Genomic DNA, 18,681 nt, shown 5'->3' with positions numbered 1-18,681 from the left:
ATTTTTCAAAAAGGATAGTGTGACTAATATAATCGAAGGCTTGGCTAAAATCAACAAAAATACCCATAACAATACATTTCTCTTCAAACTGTTTTAGAATATATTCCTTATGGTCCAACAGCGCCAGCTCTGTAGACCTGTCCCTTCTAAAACCATATTGCGAAGTAGTTATAATATTATGCTTGCTGCAGAAGCGCGATATTCTATCTAGGATGATTTTCTCTAGTCCTTTCGAGAAGGCAGGAAGAATTGACACCGGTCTGTAGTTAGATACATCATTTTTATCACCTTTCTTATATAAGGCTATCACACGGGCGACTTGCATTTTTGTTGGAAAAACAGCGGTAGAAATGCAGAGATTAAAAATGTGCGCTAGAATGGGGCTGATTATACGTATCACATACTTCACGGGTCTTATTTGTATACCATCGGCATCAACACTATGAGAATTATTTAAACTCAAAAAGAGAGAACACACTTCATTTGCATCTGTTGGTTCAAAAAATATTGTGCTAGAGTTTTTCTGCCCTGAAGTTTTGTATGATGTTGTCGGGTTTTTAGTAAAATCTCTGATTAACAAAGTAGTCATTAAAGATATTTACCATTTCTTCTCCTTTTAATATCTGTCCTTCATAAAAAATTTCTTCAACTATCTGTTTTTTCTCGCTCCGACCCATCAGTGCATTTAAGTTATTCCACATTAAGTCAGTCCGCTTTACGTTGGAACCGAACATGTTCTGATAGTATAGTTCTCTTGCTTTTCTTAGCTGCTTAGTCAAGTCATTACGAAACTTTTTGAACGTAGCGAGATCAGATGCTGTACGAGTTCGCATAAATGTTTTAAACAGGCGTTCTTTCTTTTCAATCTTCTTCAATAGGTACTTTGTCACCCACGGTTTTCGACATCTCTTATTACCCGTGTGGCGTTTGAATACGAAGTGACGTTGGTATACCGAAAGAAACAAACTCAAAAAGGCGTCATAAGCTACGTTCGCATTTGTTTCCTGAAGGATGTTGTCCCAGCAAACTGTTCCCAACTCATGATAAAAAGCTTCTAAGAGGGTAGGTGTAACAGGCTGAAAAAGATTAGACACTTTATGGTGGAAGTTTCCCCGAGTACTAAATTTTATGCTACAAAACACAGGCAGGTGATCACTAATAGGGTAAGTGAGAACACCGGAACTGACCAGGTTAGCATCATAATTTGTTATTACTAAATCTAGAATTGTTTGCGTGGACGACGTTAGCCGTGTGGGAGAAACAATATGGTTTATACAACCATTAGATAGCAATGCATTTTCAAAATCTGTTTTCTTCGCACAATTGCTACTCATATCAACATTAAAATCACCGGCAAGTATCACATTGTATCTGCTTTGGTTAACAAATGACAATAGATTATCTAAAAAAACAAAAAATTCAAGGAGAGAGCCATCCGGAGGGCGATAACAAGTTGCAATTACAACGTCTTTGATTTGCAGACAAATAATCTCAAAATTATCTGTGACACAAGAAAATTCTGAAAGCAAGGCAGGTTGTAAGAGAGAGCTTACTAGCGCAGACACACCACCACCGCGACGAGTGGTTCTATTAACAGAAAAAGTTTTCATATTAGGAAGATCAAAAGTGTCAGAACTGCTTGTTTGCCATGTTTCTGTTATCATCAGAACATCAAAACAGTTCTCAAGCTTTTTTAACAAGGACTCTAGTTCAGCAACCTTGTTGAATACAGACTGTGCATTTAAGTGAAAGCAACGAAGATAACCATGTGTCTGACCACCAAGCTCTCTTAAGAGTTCTTCTAAGGTAACATGCCCTAGGTGCGCCATTTCAAGATAAGGATCACGGGTTTCCGTCTACACGAAAAGGCATTTAGCTACCAAGTGTGGAAAGGTCACTTACGCTCTTGATAACCTTAGCGCCATCGCCACTCTTTCTACGCACCAAAATTTTCCCATTGACATGCCACACATATGCAAAGCCAGACTGTTTAGCCCACTCTTTTGTGGCTTGCAACAACACTCTCGAATAGTTGGTCATGTTTTCTGTGATGTACACTGAGTCGCCTTTTTCCTTAAGAACCACCCTTTTCTGCAGCCAAGCGTCTCGAAGATCCTGCCTTACAAAACGGGCAATCACACCTTTTGTCTTCCCTGGTTTCGCCGACATCCTATGAAGCGCGAGGGTGTCCGCCTCAGTGAGATGATTCATGCCAATCTTATCCGCCACTTCGTTGACTTTTGACAAGAGGTCCTCTCCTTCCGCCTCAGGAATGCCATGAATCTCAATGTTCAAGCGCCTGCTGCGCCACTCTAAGTCATGGACACTGAGTTGTAACTGAGTTATATCTTTTGAGCCAGCGTCTCTCTCGAGCTTGCCAATTCTGCCTTTAATTCCTTTGATTTCCTTATCCTGCGTATCAAGACGCTCTTTAATAGTGGCAAACTCTTCATGCAGCATCTGGATTGAGCTCTCTACTGCATCTAGCTTTTCGGTAAGAGGGAGAAGGGAAGTCAGTTTCCTGTTCATTTCTACAATAAGGACTTTCAGGTCGGCATCCGTATTCGAGTCACCGTTTGAGGCGTCACCCTTGCCTCCAGTCGAACGTTTACACGCTTCACACTTCCAAGCCTTCTTAGTCGACCCTCGTTTTGAAGCAAATGTTGTTTCACTCATGCCTGAACATATCGCGCCATGAAAACAAAATTCACACTCACTGCATGTAATGGCATTATCGTCATTCTTTAACTTTTCGCGACATTTGCAACACCGAGTCATGGTGACCAATATCGACTAGCAAGTTGGCAGCAGCGGCAGATAGCCAAGCAACATGCACGAACTTAATATAAAAAGGTTTGACCAACCTGTAAAACACAGCGAAGAACGGATTATTCGACGTCCGCCCCTCTCCGCCGCTGCTGCCAAAGTGCCCGGCGAAGTACGCCCCCCGTTGCAAAAGATTCCGCAGCTTCTGTGAGGTCAGCATTATCGTGCTGTCCCAACTGCCTTCCAGCAGCTGCCTCCTTTGAGGCTGGGGCCTTGGTGAGTGTGATAATGAAGCCATAATAAAGCAGAGCCAACTGACTCACCCTCGCAGGAGCAGGGGATGAGACTGGCACCTTGGGATTGCTCGCTGCCACTGGGTGTCTTGGCTGCAAAGAGCTGGTACCGCTGCTGGCCTTTTCATGCAAAGGGGACCATCACATAGTACAAGGAGCCAGTTATTACATAAGTGCACACTTACTGCCAGTGAAAAGTAAGCGAGCATATAAGTCGAACCCGGATATATCGAACCCGCATATTTCGAATTATTGGCTATATCGAACGCACAGATTACCCCCTTGAAAATACTATGTAAAAGTGTAGGACAGTTGTGTTGTATATCGAATTAAATTTTCGCCACTGAACTGGCGTCAGCGTTCAGCCTGATTCGGCGCTGTTGCTGCGAAACGGAAGGCACTGGGCTCTCGCACCTGGACAGTCTCGAGAAGATCGAGACCAGTGTTTTGAACTTCGTGTCCCAGAGGAAAAAGAAGCAGCCCAAAATTAGTGATTGTTTTTTCCGCGAAATAAAGCGCTTTCACACTGCGTGCCCATACTATGTGATTCGCGGCTGTTCCAAACGGTAAGCCATAATTTGTTATGATCGGGAGTGCAGTTTTAGCCTATATCTGTATATCGAACTATTTTCCGATCCGCTTTGAATTCGATATATCCGAGTTACACTTATAAACGTTGCATATTTTGAAACCAAAAACATCTTGAGCTCCATTCTGGTCCTAGGAATGAAAAAAAAAAAAATCGGTTAAAAAGGTTGAAGAAAACTGCTTTGCGAGGTGCGTATCTAGGCAGAAAACTGTTATGGAGAAAAACTTGCATTTGTGCGTTTAAAACAATTTTTTTAGAGTACTGCCTGGTCGGTTTCAGCAATGAAACGTCGGGACAGCATAAAAAACGAGGCATACACGTGGATGTGACAATTTTCAAATCACTTTTTTTGGCCATTTATCTTGGATTGCAAAGCCGCATCCCCCCTTTAACTATACTTTTCTGCTCCACCCAACCATTCTGAGGAGTGCAATTCATTTTCAGACCCATCTATTTACTTGTGTTGCACTTAAATCTATGCAAACATCTAGGCTGCATATCATCTCCGACATCTCCGACACCGAACGTATTATGCAGGTAATGATGACGAAATCATGCATTAAATGACCACTAAACTTTTTGATTTAACAAAGTATCGTACACTGCCGCACACAAGTCGAAATTTTTTTTTAAAAATGTCCTTCCAATGTTGGGGGGTCGACTTATAATCGGAGTCGACGTATATGCAGAGTCTTAAAAGTGGCCTATATGCGGGGTCAAAAGTAATTTCGACCGAGTCGCAGATAATATCAAACCCCATGCGCTCGTAATTCCATAATAGTTGTCAGACACGGTGCGAAACTGGATCCGCTTAAAAAAACCTGAATTTATTTGAGATATGCACCAAAGGTTTGTTTTAATACGATAGCAACTTGTTATCGACAAACCGTGGGCGTTCCACGGAAAAATTTCCAAAGGCGCAATGGGTCAACGATGCCTGGTATGGACTACCAACAGACACAGTCTCTGCGCGTTTTTCACGTGCGGCATCTCGGCACCGCTTCCGACGACCAGTGGCAGCAGTGGCTCATTAGATGATGATCGCGACTGTGTACCCACAAGCGAGGACGAGTCAGAGATGTCTCGCGAACGAATAAGTGTTTCTTTATGACTCAGCCTTCTGAAAAACTTTTTGGGCGAGCTAGGACCACAGGGTGCGGCAGCGTTGACCTAAATTCGAAGTCTAACTTTTTTTGCACAAAGGGGGTGGCGAGCTGGGGGGTCGATTTATAATCGGCAATATACGGTAATTTTACACCGCATTCGACTTAACAAAGTCCTCGTGCATCGCATGCATATACCAGGAGTCTCCTGGACAAGACTATGACAACGAAAACTTGAGGTGACACAGACTGCAATTTGCATGTGCCCTTTTATGAAAAAAATTGGCGTGGTTTAGCTCTGGTTAAACATGGTCGGTTGCGAAAGCTTAGCTTGCTTAGCTGCTTCTGATACTTCTCATTTTCGCAAACGTTCTTTTCGTTATTCCTCTGTTTCCTGGGCACGTTGTTTCTCGATATGTCGCCAAGTAACCCCTTCTGAATGGCAACATCGTCGGGCACCTGCTGGCAGGTGTCTGGCGGTTCATGCGTTTGCATCATCCACAACGGGTTGAGAAATAGTTTCACCACCTCGAACTGTAGCATAAAGTAATAACGTACTCTGGCCGGGACATTTTAAAATTTCTACCAAGGCAAAATTCGAATCAATTGTACTCGTATCATGAGATTCTACTGAATTTCCAAAGTGCCATCTACCAAGAGCATTCCTGGATCTAATTTTATTCGGACTGCTGAAATATAGGAATCTCGACTTAATGAAATTCACGATTTAAAGAATTTTTTGACTACAAGTGACTTTGTTACACTGGGGTTCAACTGTAACTCATTCAGGCAACTGCATGACTTTACACTGCCTATCAATTTTATCATTTCAAAAACTCCGCATTCATTGAGATGCTTCCTGAATCTACGTACACATAGGTGCTGAACAGCACTACTTTCACTTAATGCTGCAAAGAAACACAACAATACTATGTAGTGCTTTCCACATACCAAGAGCTAAAGCACTATAGTAGCAGTTTACTCAGGCCAGAATGCTTTCAGAATAAAAAATTTGAGGTGCTTGCCTATGCAATGGTCTAGTTCGAAATATATATTTTCTCTGAGGCCAGTATTACCATGATGTCCCAACTGCCTTCTAACAGTATTCCAACAGCTGCCTTCTTTGAGGCTGAGGCCTTGGTGTGTCTGATAATTAACGAAAATAAAGCACACCAACTAACTTACCCTCGCAGGAGTAGGGGATGAAACTGGCACTTTGGGATGGCTGGCTGCCACTGGGTGTCTTGGCTGCAAAGAGCTGGCACCGCTGCTGGCCTTTTCATGCAAACAGACCATCACATACAAAGAGCCAGTTATTACATAAGTGCACACTTACTGCCAGTGAGAAGTAAGTAAGCATATAGTATGTAGGCAGCAATAAAGGCATCCAAGTATAATGACACCATTTCCAGCAACAGCAAACAGGTAAAGAATCGTTTTCTTTTGAATTTCTCTAGTGCTGAGCATTTTTTTGTCCAGCTCTGCAGAAGCACCACAGCTAAATCTGCTTAGGAGGCATAAACCTCATAAACTTCACATCTCTAATATTCGCAAGCTAGCTCTCAAAGGATCAACAGACATGGCAGCGTCTGCACTAGCAAAAGGCCTCTGCATGCTTGCCTTATTGTTTGTTCTCCAGCCTGTCATGACGGACTGAGTAACTTGTATCAGCTGTGTGCAACACAAAGCCCAACTTTCTGATTCGATTAACAACACACAGTGAGGCAACGCCTAGCCATAATTTAAGGCACTAAAACAGGCGTGCTACATGAGCACAGTGAGCCACCACCCCTACATTTTTAATAACCAGTTGGCAAACTGCCACTGAGGTTTTTTTTTTTTTTCTAGTATCTGGGAGAGTAGTGGTGGTAACAATACCTTCCTTAGGAAATTACAACAATGACGCTTCCCCTGTTACGCTTCCAAGGATTGTGGAAAGCAATTAAAGACTACAGGTACGGCACGTTATTCCGAAGTACCACTCCCACAGTGCTTCCACTCAGCAATGTCAACCCAATGAAAGCACAGTTGTGCAACTTAATATAGCTGTATTTCCGAAGGACAAGCACTCCCAGTTACAGACACGTTGATTATTCTGATCAATTCTTCACACCAAAGACGCAAAACTATACAAAACTGCAGGTGCATAAAACAATGGCAAAAATGGCATGCGTGGCAGCTAAAAATTAGAGGTGTGTGATGCAGCTGATCTCGGATATATCCAACCTAAAGAGGATTGTGAAATATATTTTGATATCTCAATATTTCGACATATAAAAAATTTGCAAATGATAAGCATATCTGTAACCTGGACGCTAGAATACATTGCATCGATGCCAAGCATCGTTAGGCCTAGCTTGCTTTGCATCGAAGCCATTGCGGGCAGTGCTTTGGAACTAGCGACTAGTATCATAAGAACTCTGATCCTATTACTAGTACACTATAAACAGAATAATCTCTGATAGAAATTAAGGTACAGGTGGTTTTCGCGACGCCTTCGGCAGCGAAATGAGCGAAGCACGCCAGAAGAGGGCCACCGCCTAGAGGCACTGGCTCGTTAGGTTGGCTTCACCATATGACAAACTGCGCACAAACTGCTGCCTAGAGCTGATCTGGCTCCTCATGTGAAAAGCACACCTTCGTTGCATCGAATGTTTTTGTAAATGCGAGTTTGATAAATGCCAACAATAGTGCTGTACTTTTGCGTGGGAGTTTCGGGGGAATGTCCTGACCGTTTGATACATTTGAGATCAACTACACATTAAAGTTTTCAACTTGAAACAAACAATAACCATACGAGTATTTAAACTTCTCTCTTGTAAGTCTAGCATTCGAATCCACAAATAATTAAAACTCAGTGTATTAATTAGTTACTTCAGCGCAGTCTCCAAGATATAGGTTTGCAAAGTCAAAACATACTGAAGGCCATGGCAACAGAATACGTACACTCCTGCTAGTCCAGATAAAGAAGGGCCAACTTTTTCTTCTCGTTGCCCCTTCTCAGAGATTTACTTGCGCACAATGTTACAGTCTGCGGTTGAATGGAGCTTCAATTGCAAGAGTGGGCACCTATTGGCGCGTATTCTACAACCACTAACTACGTATCCAAAGCCACCACCCCAAGTTTTGCACTCATGTAACCACCGCCGGCACAGTGTTGACTTCACTGTCGCTTCTGTTGAACTGTGCTCGCACCGTTCACTTAAAAAAAAAGACAAGCATATGCACCAAAGTGCATTTTTTTCTCTGCGCACGTCCACGAGTTCACCCAAATGAAAAGGAGACACTTGGTTTCATGAACACCTTTTCTTACAGACCAGCTTCATACTCTCACAACGCAGACCACACAGATGTATCATGAGGCCCTCAGTAAAATCTCAACATCATCCATGAGCAGAATGCAACATTTCACCTTTCCACGTCCGAGTTCAGTCTTAATCAGCTGCGAGCGTGAGTCATGTTTCTACACCAAGGCCTTGCGATTGCGTTTACCGACCGGTTACAGCGGCTATCTCACTGCACAATCAAGGAATATAGCGCACGTGTGTCAACATTTGAATTTACTCTAATGGTACTTCAGCAACCAAAATCACAGAAGTGAGGACATTCTTGAAACAAGAACGCAAAACTGGACTCTACAGTTCGGTTTCAAAATTCGTTAATGGTATCTTCCTTAACAGATAAGGTAATAAACTCGCAACTGTGCATAGCATGCCAAGAAAATGAAACAGTAGCTTGGGTTACTGGACGACGGCTTGCAACCAAGAACAATAAATACCCTGCATATTTTCTCTACTTGAGACTGTGCTGATGGCCACCTACTATGCTGCATTAATTATACTTGTCTAGGGAGCAACAGAGCAGAAGGCCTCAAGCAGAACCTGCATAGGAACTGTGAGAAAGTAAAATCCCATGCAGAGTTCTCAAATTTTGTCTCCGATCTAATCTGTCCCTCACGCCTTCAATTAGCGATTTTAACCCTTCTAATCTAACTACAAGGCTGCTGGCACAGGGACCAAAGGGTGGCGCACGATTTCATTGCCTTTGGATCTCCATCTCCCTCCGACTGCTGGCCTTCCAATTGCATCATTAGAAGATTTTTTGCGTTGAGCAGTGCGCGTGCTGTGACGCCATACCGCGAAGAGGGGGATGAATGCATAGACTCATAGACCAACAACATGTTTCCAACATAACGGCACTTGCGGAAGCCGGAAATATTGTCTGCGCCATCATCTGCTGCGAAGCGCAGTTGGCTTTCACTCGCTTATCATAACGTTCTTCAAGTTAGAAGTGTCTAGGCTGTCGAGTTTCTATGACCATATTGTCACGTTGTAGTGACGGCAGTCCAGCAGTCAGGAAGACACCAAGAAGACTTGCAAACGACGCTCTTTATTTGGGCTGACTAGCGCCCCCAAAAGAACTGAATCACTTGGCGGCAGCGTAAGCAACAAACGTGCTCGTCAGTCGTCGAACTACGAATGCCCGCCGCTCGCGGCATCGTTCACTTTAAAGCCGGCAAGGAAACTTCGAGATAACAGGTCAAGATCATCTACAGTAATATGGAAAAACGTAGATGCAGCTCTTCTTGCCTATGATGAATCGAGATTAGTCCAGTCACTTCTCGCGTCACAAACAAAAATGATAACACCCCTTTCCTGCGGCCTTGAGCGCGAACGAACGGCCACTATAGTGATACGTGGCAATATTTGTGAGGAAATGCAATGCCACAACAACATGCCAGACCCAGAAGCTTGTGCGCCTTGAAACAACGCTAGCAGATAGAGTGCCTGTTGGGGGTACATCCGGCATGATCACAACATGCATTTATGATGTCAGATCTGAAATTACAATGCATACTTCTTCATGCTTTTTTAAAAAGCACTTGTCAGCAGACAACAAACAGCCACCTTCAGAAGTGCACAGCGAACTGAGAAAATATTTTTGGAACGCTTTGTTTACATCCGTTTCTATACACCGTGCTTCATCATAATAAAAGTTCTATCTTCCCAGTAGCCCCCAACTGAGGCACTTCCGGCAAGCACATATTGTGGTGTTTTAAAAATACATCCGCTTTGAAATGACGTTTCATGCTTGCGTACTTCGTTCTGAACTGCATACTCTGCTTTTCTTAATGAAGGGACGATCTTATGAGCTCACTGTGAAATAAGGCAACCACTTACAAAACTTTTCCTCTTTATGTGCATTCCTATGGGCTGCCCAATGGTGACAACAGTGCCTCCACATCTTGCCTACGTCACAGTCAACTAGGGCTGCAACTTGGGTGGTCTTAACACAGCAATATATAAGGTACTCAAGATTCGTACCCTGCGAACGTTAGTCTTGTAGGCCATGGTATATATCTGTAGTTTCAGAATTCATAATATTTATGAACACTCACAAACCCTGCACATGCTGCCTTGACACTGAAATGACCGGTGAGAGGTATGTGCCCATACCTGTGACGTGGGTGCTGGAAGCAGGTACGGGGGGTTGCTAGGGCCTGGCACAGACGGGCCTTGTCCTGGCTCTTTCTTGACTGGCATTGTCCCCCTGGCCCCGCTCTGAAGGATTGGAGAGTCCCAAAAATCGGTTGTCATCTGAATATTCAGTCACTTATATACTAGGTATTCTTCGATTTGCGAACCAAATAACTTGAGAGCTTGCTATTCAATTCATATTTGAATGTTCAAGTATTCGCACACCACTAATTTGCTTCAGACATTTACAGCTCAAGCCAGTACATCATTGACCTCGAGATATTAAAAGCAACATTTCTTGTTACTTCTCCTAATGTCGTTATGAAACAGGTCAAGCATTTCAAGCAGGCCCACTGAGGTAGTATTCAGCTGCGTAACCAGTTTCTTAGAAACAACATGCATCCTTCCCCAACGGACTTTCTAGTATGAACACAGCTTAAAAGCTCCTAATTCTACATTCTGACTGCGCTCTTTTAAAGCAAATTTGGCTAAGAAAATAGCCTGGAGTATTTAAAGATGCACTGAAGGGGAATCTAAGCTCGTCTTTTTGCAACGGGAACTCTATCTACATGTTCCCAGCATTCTTAGAAACTGATTTATTGCCCTGTGCGGCCGATTTCCCTAATTAAATCAGGTTAACCTCCGGCTCTCGCCTTTTTTTTTATTTCCCCACAGACGGTGGGAGGAGTCGACCAATGCATGGAGTGCCTTTCAAGCAGTCGCGTGGAGACTTTGCTTTCGGTTTTATTTAGTTTTTTTTAGGTTTCCGTGAATAAATAGATCTAGTCAGAGACTACACAGCTGCAAATTAGGCCCACGGAAATAAAAATACGCATGGACTTGTTGCTTTCGCCGATCACTACGTATCACTCCGCCGACGGCACAGCGGCAAGCCGCCACAGGACAGGGTGAAAGGTTGGTCAACTCCTCCCACCGTTTGCGGGGAATTCAAAAAAAAAAAAAAAAAAAAGAAGGGCTGGAGCCCGATGTTAATCTGATTTAAATTAGGGAAATCGGCCGTGCAGGGCAACAATTCGAAGTTTCCAAGAACGCTCGGAACGTGTAGATCGAGTTCCAGCGATAAAAATACAAGTTCAGATTCCTCTTCAGTGCTCCTTTAAGTCTTGTAGGCCACAGTAAATATCTATAGTTTCAAAATTCGTAATATCCCCGAACACTAAGAAACCCTGCACATGCAGCCTTGACACTGAAATGACCGGTGAGAGGTATGTGCCCATACCTGTGATGTGGGTGCTGGAAGCAGGTACGGGTTGCCTGGCACAGACGGGCCTTGTCCAGGCTCTTTCTTGACTGGCACTGCCCCTCTGGCCCCGCTCTAAAGGATTGGAGAGTCCCAAAAAATCGGTTGTCAGCTGAATATTCGGTCACCCGTATACTACTAGGTATCGAATAATTTGAGAGCTTGCTATTCGATTTGTACTCGAATATTCAAGTATTCGCACACCCATAATTTACATCACACATTTACAGCTTAAACCAAGTTTACAGCTTAAACCAATTGAGTTCAAGATATTAAAAGCAACATTTCTTGTTACCTCTCCTAATGTCGTTATGAAACAGTTCTAACATTTCAAGCAGGCCCGCTGAGGTAGTATTCATCTGCGTAACCAGTTTCTTAGAAACAACACGCATCCCTCCCTGATGGACTTTCTAGTATGAACACAGCTTAAAAGCTCCTAATTCTACACTCTGACTGCACTCTTTCAAAGCCAATTTGGCGAAGAAGATAGCCTGGAGTACTTAAGGGGGGACCCTGGTCTTGAAAAGAAAATTTTATTAATCTAGATATAGTAATGAAATTCTCAGGCCACATGTGTTTTTCTGCACTGATTCTAGATATGTCATTTAATTTCGTGTAAAACAATTCCTTGAGCACTTGTGCAATTTTTATGCAAGTATTTTGGGAAAAGTTTTGCAGAAAATTTGCTGCAGGAAACTCGCTGAAATGCATGCCATTGGGTTCTCTTGACACCAAGGAATGCAATAAGGGTAAAATTATCATCCTGGCTATCATAGAACTTGAATTATAGGGTACTGAAGCTGCCACTTCAGAAATGAGAAGAAAAGTGTGTATTCCTGTTTCTGAAGTGGCAGCTTCAGTACCCCATAACTCAAGTTATAGGATAGCCAGGATGATAATTTTACCCTTATTGCATTCCTTGGTGTCAAGAAAACCCAATGGCATGCAATTCAGCAAGTTTCCTGCAGCAAATTTTCTGCAAAACTTTTCCCAAAATACTTGCATAAAAATTGCACAAGTGCTCAAGGAATTGTTTTACACGAAATTAAATGACATATCTAGAATCAGTGCAGAAAAATACATGTGGCCTGAGAATTTTATTACTATATCTAGATTAATAAAATTTTCTTTTCAAGACCAGGGTCCCCCCTTAAGGCCCTGAGGTAGTCAGTGTGCTGGGCAACAACAGGGCCCAAAAAGAATGCAGTGACATGCTAAAAAAAAGGCTGCCTCGGGGATAAACATAACCAGTAAAACAGCAACAATGGATAAGATGGTTGGTTGGTTGGTTGGTTTATGGGGTTTAACGTCCCAAAGCGACTAAGGCTATGAGAGACGCCGTAGTGAAGGGCTCCGGAAATTTCGACCACCTGGGGTTCTTTAACGTGCACTGACATCGCACAGTACACGGGCCTCTAGAATTTCTCCTCCAAAGAAATTCTAGCCGCCGTGGCCGGGATCGAACCCACGTCTTTTGGGTCAGCAGCCGAGCACCATAGCCGCTGAGCCACCGCGGCGGCAACAATGGATAAGATGTCAAAAACCTTTCAAATGGAGCACATGCACAAGCTGCACAAAAAGTAAACTGAGCACAATGCATAACTATTTGCATACAGCGCAATGCAAAATTAAAGAATCTGTAATTGGCTCTGGCTCAATGTTATAGCACTGCTGTGGTTGCGCATGACTGGGACACACCTTGCACAACTACTATACTAAGAAGCGCGTGAATACCGTTGAACTATGCTCCACTAAATTTTTGTGCGATCTGCACATGACCCAACAGTTGAAACATGTGCTGCATGCAACAGTGAGCACATGAAGTTGTTACACTGAGGGCATCACGCAAGCCAGCGGAAACCAGCACTCCAGCTGACAACAGGAAACAAACAGCAGCAATTATGATGATGATATTATAACTTTTACAATAAGATGATAAATGCAGATCACCCTACGAACCCCAAAGAACTTTACAAGAGTAGTAATATACCACAGCGAAGCGAACGCAAACAGACTTATTGAGTGTTAGCTTTTGATCAGTTTCCATGCAGTGAACAGATCTGTGGACAAACTGGCCACACACAAGCAAACCTAAAGATGGTTTCACAGTGCAAAACACCAGTGAGACAAACAATAAGCTAGACAGCGAAAGGGACGAAGTCAAATAAAACAACTTGGCTGTCAGCAGTTTCACAAGAGTCTGTGTTCTGGAGATAGTGAATGGTTTATTCTGCAAATCCTTATGAAACCAGGGCAAAATTTGGCATGTCAATAGCGGCAGCTAGGCTGTAAACAAGTGAACATTTTACAAACTCTTCAAGCTAAAAGGACAACAGCTTGATCTAATCTATCACTCTGAAATGATTTCCTTCCCAAAGTGACTTCTTTTCACGACGTGGTAAAGTAAAGTGTATGTGGACACCTGCAGTACATTCCTTTAGAGAGCACATTGCCACTCTTGACGTGCACGGTGATACCACTGCTGTTCTTTTTGCACCAATACAGCACAAGGCGTGAGATGCACTATGCACTTAATTGCTTAGCGAGGGCCTCGGCTCTGGCAGCCTTGATGCCATAGGAAGCATAAGAGGGTTCTCACACAGCTTCCACCCTCGCCGTTCGATGACTTTCCACGTCACACCAGCGGTAACTCAGGACGTTCCACGTCCGCCGCTTATGAACGTGGGTGGCGCTGATGAACACTCTCAAGGTTAGGTTATTTGTAAACATAAATACCCCCGAAAGCAGAAGGTTTGACAGCCGTCGCTGTAGCTCAGAGGTAGAGCACCGGACGCGTAATTCGGAGGTCGTGGGTTCGGATCCCACCGGCGGCATGTGGTTGTTTTTTCTTCTGCTTTTCTAATCAACTAGCTTTAAGCGACAACATATTCAGTAATATTCTTACTTGATCAACACCACAAAAAAAAATAATAAAAAAAATCCCCTGTGCTCTGGTTTCTGTGGCTGTTGCCTTCTCTCATACGTTCAAACATGTTTACTGACCCACTTAAGATAAAAGTGCCACCTTAAAACTGTTATTTTCTGCCCCATTATTTTTGGACAAGCTGCTCATAGCATGAGTATTAGTTAATGATGATGATGAATCATAAACAAATATGGGGAAAGCTGAGACTTGACACACAGTGGCCTGGCTACAGCCATGATGTACTCACAGAGTTATCAGTGTCCCCAAACCGCGACCTTTGCGGGTTCTGAGACAGGATAAAAATAGGAAGTACCATAAAAATGCATTCTGTAACCACATGGTTACATGCAAACAGTAGAATCTGTTAAAAAAGAAAAAACATGCCAGCAATAAGGCTAACAATGTTCTTTTTGGTTCCATAGACACACCGTCGCATGGTACATCCAAGATTTTAAATTTTTTTTCCTTCAGGAGAATGAGATAGAAAGTAAAAAAAAAAAAACCCTAAGACCTAACTCGTCAGAAACATGTGACTTGGGTGTTTCTCAATGCTTCCTGTAACTCTCCTAGTAACACCTCAGCCATTCAGTCAAATTTATTCCATAATTGAAAGCCACAATCAAAAACAAATAGGACACACTATTGCCAACAACCGGCAGTGAAACCAAGACACTTTTGCTTGAGTGCGCACGGTGCTGCTTGGGATGAGTAGCACCATACTTGCAAGGTTCACAGAGAAGGCATTAGGGAGATCTAACGAAAGGGGGTGGGGGGGGGGGGGGGGGGTAAAAAAAATACTTCCCAGGAGTCGAGGGATGGAGTTTTGTACAGGCATTAAAACCTGACTGACTGACAAACTGATGTTTTTATTTATTTGCAAAGCTGCAGGAATTGCCTGTTCTGCCCAACCACTTATGCTTGCCCAAATACCAACATGCTACAAAATGTTTGATGTGGCAGACTTCCTGAGCAAGGCGGCAAGAGGTACCGCCTTGCTTAGGAAGTCCTTCGAATAGACCTGAGGGTAACAAAGCCCACCCCTATGACACCTGCCAAAAGAACGTGTCCGAGAGCCAATGGGTGAGTTTTCTTGCCATTACTGAACTGCCTCTCTCATTCAGCATTGCTGTGCAGTATAGAGAAGATTCCTAAATCTTGTCGGCGCCTTTGAGCTGGGAGATGGCGCTTCACTATACCTCCACTGCACACCAGCCCGTGGCCAGGGTATAGGAGAAGGCTATGGGCCCTACACAGCATCTGCCACAGTGGCTCAGTGAAATATGGTATATTTGAGAGTGTTACAGTGTCATTTCCACTCCTCAAAACCAATTTCCAATTTCTTTTTCCCCGAGACAGGAGCATTTTCAGAAGAATTCCGTTTCAATTCGGAAGTCTTCCAGATAGGGAGACCTGGCAAGTATGCAGAAAGATTAGAAATAAAGATGCACAAAACTAAACCAAAGAATAATAAGTTTGCAGCCACTTTTGTGGTGCAGTGGGTAGGTATGCACACAACACAAAAAACATCAGCACTCAGCAGTGGTGTAGAGTTATTACTCAGCTGCAGCCACAGCTTCTTCAGCCACAAATTTTTATTAGCCATAATGCATCTTGCAAAGTGCAGGTATCACTTGCAGCAAAATTCCAGTACAACCGAAAATGACATTCAGTGACAGATTAACCGGTTGCTCCAAGATAGACATTTGAATTCCGTCCCTTTTGCATTGAGAAATAGGGTTGGCACATGTTACTCATTATGATTGATGAAGTCTGTCCCTAGTTGCAAGCCCTGTGCACTGCCTACAGACCTTTCCATTGGGTGAGGAGGTGGTTCAAACACCTCCTCTCTGGGCTGTTGCAAAGCCCTTCCGCTGCCGCTCCACTGTGCTTACGTCAGATGCGCACAACAGCCCAGCAAGCGATATTGCGACCTCCTGGCAGCCCTCATTGAAAAGGTGAACATATATATACCACTAAAAGCCACCTAGTGGCCATTTTAGAAAGTACGCTTCGAAAAGCACAGCTGCTTTTCATTAGTCACAATAAGGACGGCCTATATTCGCAGCTGGGATTTTTGAGTTAGTTTTGCCACAGCAGGAGCAATAAGAGTGCAGCCTTGGGTAAAAGTTGCCAGCTTCTGGCACTCCTGACATTTGGGATAGCCTAATCCATATATGTGCCAGGTGTCACCTGAGACCAGCGTAAAAGATCCCAGCTGTAAAGTGTAGCTGGACTTCGCAGGATTAGTTTCATTGGCTGGTCAACCACCTCGACAATCGAATTCATACTTTTTTTTTATCCACACCTCTACTTTGCAAGCGCCTGTCATACTTTGCAAGCGCCTGTCATTCGCACAAAATGTTGAGTCTTGGCCCGATGTCAGACATTGTGCTGCGAGGCACACGATCCCGCTGAGATTGTGTGCCCCTGCAATCTGCAAAACGCTTTAAATCTTCCTTTGGAATGACGTACATCAAAAGCTCGTCAACTCGACCCCCGTTAATTCATGAATCTTGGTAATTCAAACTGCCAAGTGGTCTTGGCCAGCACCCATGTATGTCTGTGGCATTGTGTGCCCATTAGTAATTCGGACGCTACGGATCTCACACTTGTCAATTCGTACGGTTGGTTGGTTGGTTTACGGGGTTTAACGTCCCAAAGCGACTCAGGCTATGAGGGACGCCGTAGTGGAGGGCTCCGGAAATTTCAACCACCTGGGGTTCTTGGGCTCCCAAAGCAAGGCTGTGTCCAGGTATCGCCAGCACAGCAAACGGCTGTCCGAATAGCCCTATTCAAACCTGAATTCCATGCAGGAAAGTTGCAGGCACACTCCGACGTGCAAGTAATGCACATAACAGCACACTGATGACACAAAGATGACCCAGTCTCCTACAACAGTCCCACCACTTAGTGTCGCTTTTGCTTTCCTGAGCTTCACAGCAGCCCACAGCAACAGTGGTTCAAGCTGCAACGTCAGCCAGCCAACCGAGCCTAGCTGCACGCCATTTTGAACAGCTTGGCGCGTTGCTGGTCTTTTCCTTTCCTTTGCAGCGATACAAAACTCCACCCAGGTGATTCAATGCAACACAGGTAGAGATTACCGAGAAATATTCCCAACAGCTGTGAGCTATCATGCACTTAAAGAGCTTCCCGCTTCCACTGCCCTCGCCTACCTTGTGGTAAGGGTGCACCTTCCAGTGGCAGGGCCTCTGTGTCTGCTGCCTCCGCACCCTGATGGGACCTGGCTTCTGTTCGGCCACCAGTTTCCTGATGTGGGCTGTCGCAGCATTGTACGCTGCCCGGGCTATCAATTCTTCACCAGGGCCCCTGGCCATCACGGCAGGCACAACCGGAATGAAGATAATGAGAGAAATTAATACCAGAAAATAAAGAGGAAGCAGTGCAATTACATCGGGGTTTAATAGCACTTACGGTACTAGCATAGGCTCTGTGCCTCAGGATGCAATGTTAACAGAATCCTTGATGTAACAAAGTGCGCTAAGTTTACGGCGCCGTGTGCACAGAATCCATAGAACACCGTGCACATTTAGCTCCTGTATAACGAAGCAAATTTTGCCGCACTTTCAACATAATGAAACTTGAATGCTGGCTTGAAACCAATTCGAGGAAGCATTGTACCGTGTGGTCGAGTGGCTGAGCGCAATGCGTACTGAAGCGTGCATCAGAGCGCGTACATAAAAGTGGGTACTGCCTAGCTGGCAGAAGTACAGCTGCAGAGTGCATAGGCAGATAGAGATGCGATGATGAAGATCAGTGGCGAGCGCACATTCTGCCACACTGTCTTAAGGGGGGACACTGGTCTTGAAAAAAAAATTTTTATTAATGAAGCCACAGTTATGAAATCTTCAGGGAATATGTATTTTTGTGTGCTGATTCTAAACATGTCATTTACTTTCATGTAAAGCAATTCCTTGAGCACTTATGCACTTTTTATGCTAGTATTTTGCGGAGAGTTTTGAAGAAAATTTGCTGCGTGAAACTCGCTGAAATGTATGCCATTGGGTTCTCTTGACACCAAGGAATACAATAAGGGTGAAACTGTCTTCCTGCCTATCATAGAACTTAGGTTATAGAGTTCTGAAGTTGTCACTTCAGAAATGAGAAGGAAAGTGCGTATTCCTGTTACTGAAGTGGCCAGCTTCAGTACCCTATTACTCAAGTTCTATGATAGCCACGATGATAATTTTACCCTTATTGTATTCCTTGGTGTCAAGAGCACCCAATGGCATACATTTCAGCGAGTTT

General features: G+C 43.8%; 1 protein-coding gene across 3 annotated transcripts in view; it reads right to left on the bottom strand.

Moving 5' to 3' along the window:
- Positions 1 to 18,681, bottom strand: part of LOC149370669 (uncharacterized) — a 50,334-nt gene that overhangs the window by 27,927 nt on the left and 3,726 nt on the right. Inside the window, exons 4-9 of one of the 3 annotated variants that reach the window (XM_089562710.1) lie at positions 17,589 to 17,742; positions 14,663 to 14,701; positions 11,469 to 11,564; positions 10,208 to 10,312; positions 5,937 to 6,026; positions 3,090 to 3,179 (exon numbers count right to left, since the gene is read on the bottom strand). In XM_089562710.1, coding sequence (XP_089418836.1) covers positions 3,090 to 3,179; positions 5,937 to 6,026; positions 10,208 to 10,312; positions 11,469 to 11,564; positions 14,663 to 14,701; positions 17,589 to 17,742 — 574 coding nt within the window. The remainder of the gene's footprint in view (positions 1 to 3,089; positions 3,180 to 5,936; positions 6,027 to 10,207; positions 10,313 to 11,468; positions 11,565 to 14,662; positions 14,702 to 17,588; positions 17,743 to 18,681) is intronic. The other 2 variants (XM_089562721.1, XM_089562714.1) reach the window with 2 other exon arrangements.

This window comes from Amblyomma mixtum, chromosome 1 (assembly GCF_055824585.1).
Source record: "Amblyomma mixtum isolate Tamu chromosome 1, ASM5582458v1, whole genome shotgun sequence".
Classification (NCBI taxonomy): domain Eukaryota; kingdom Metazoa; phylum Arthropoda; class Arachnida; order Ixodida; family Ixodidae; genus Amblyomma; species Amblyomma mixtum.
The sequence above is the reverse complement of the archived record's forward strand: the minus strand, read 5'-3'. Positions and strand labels throughout refer to the sequence as shown.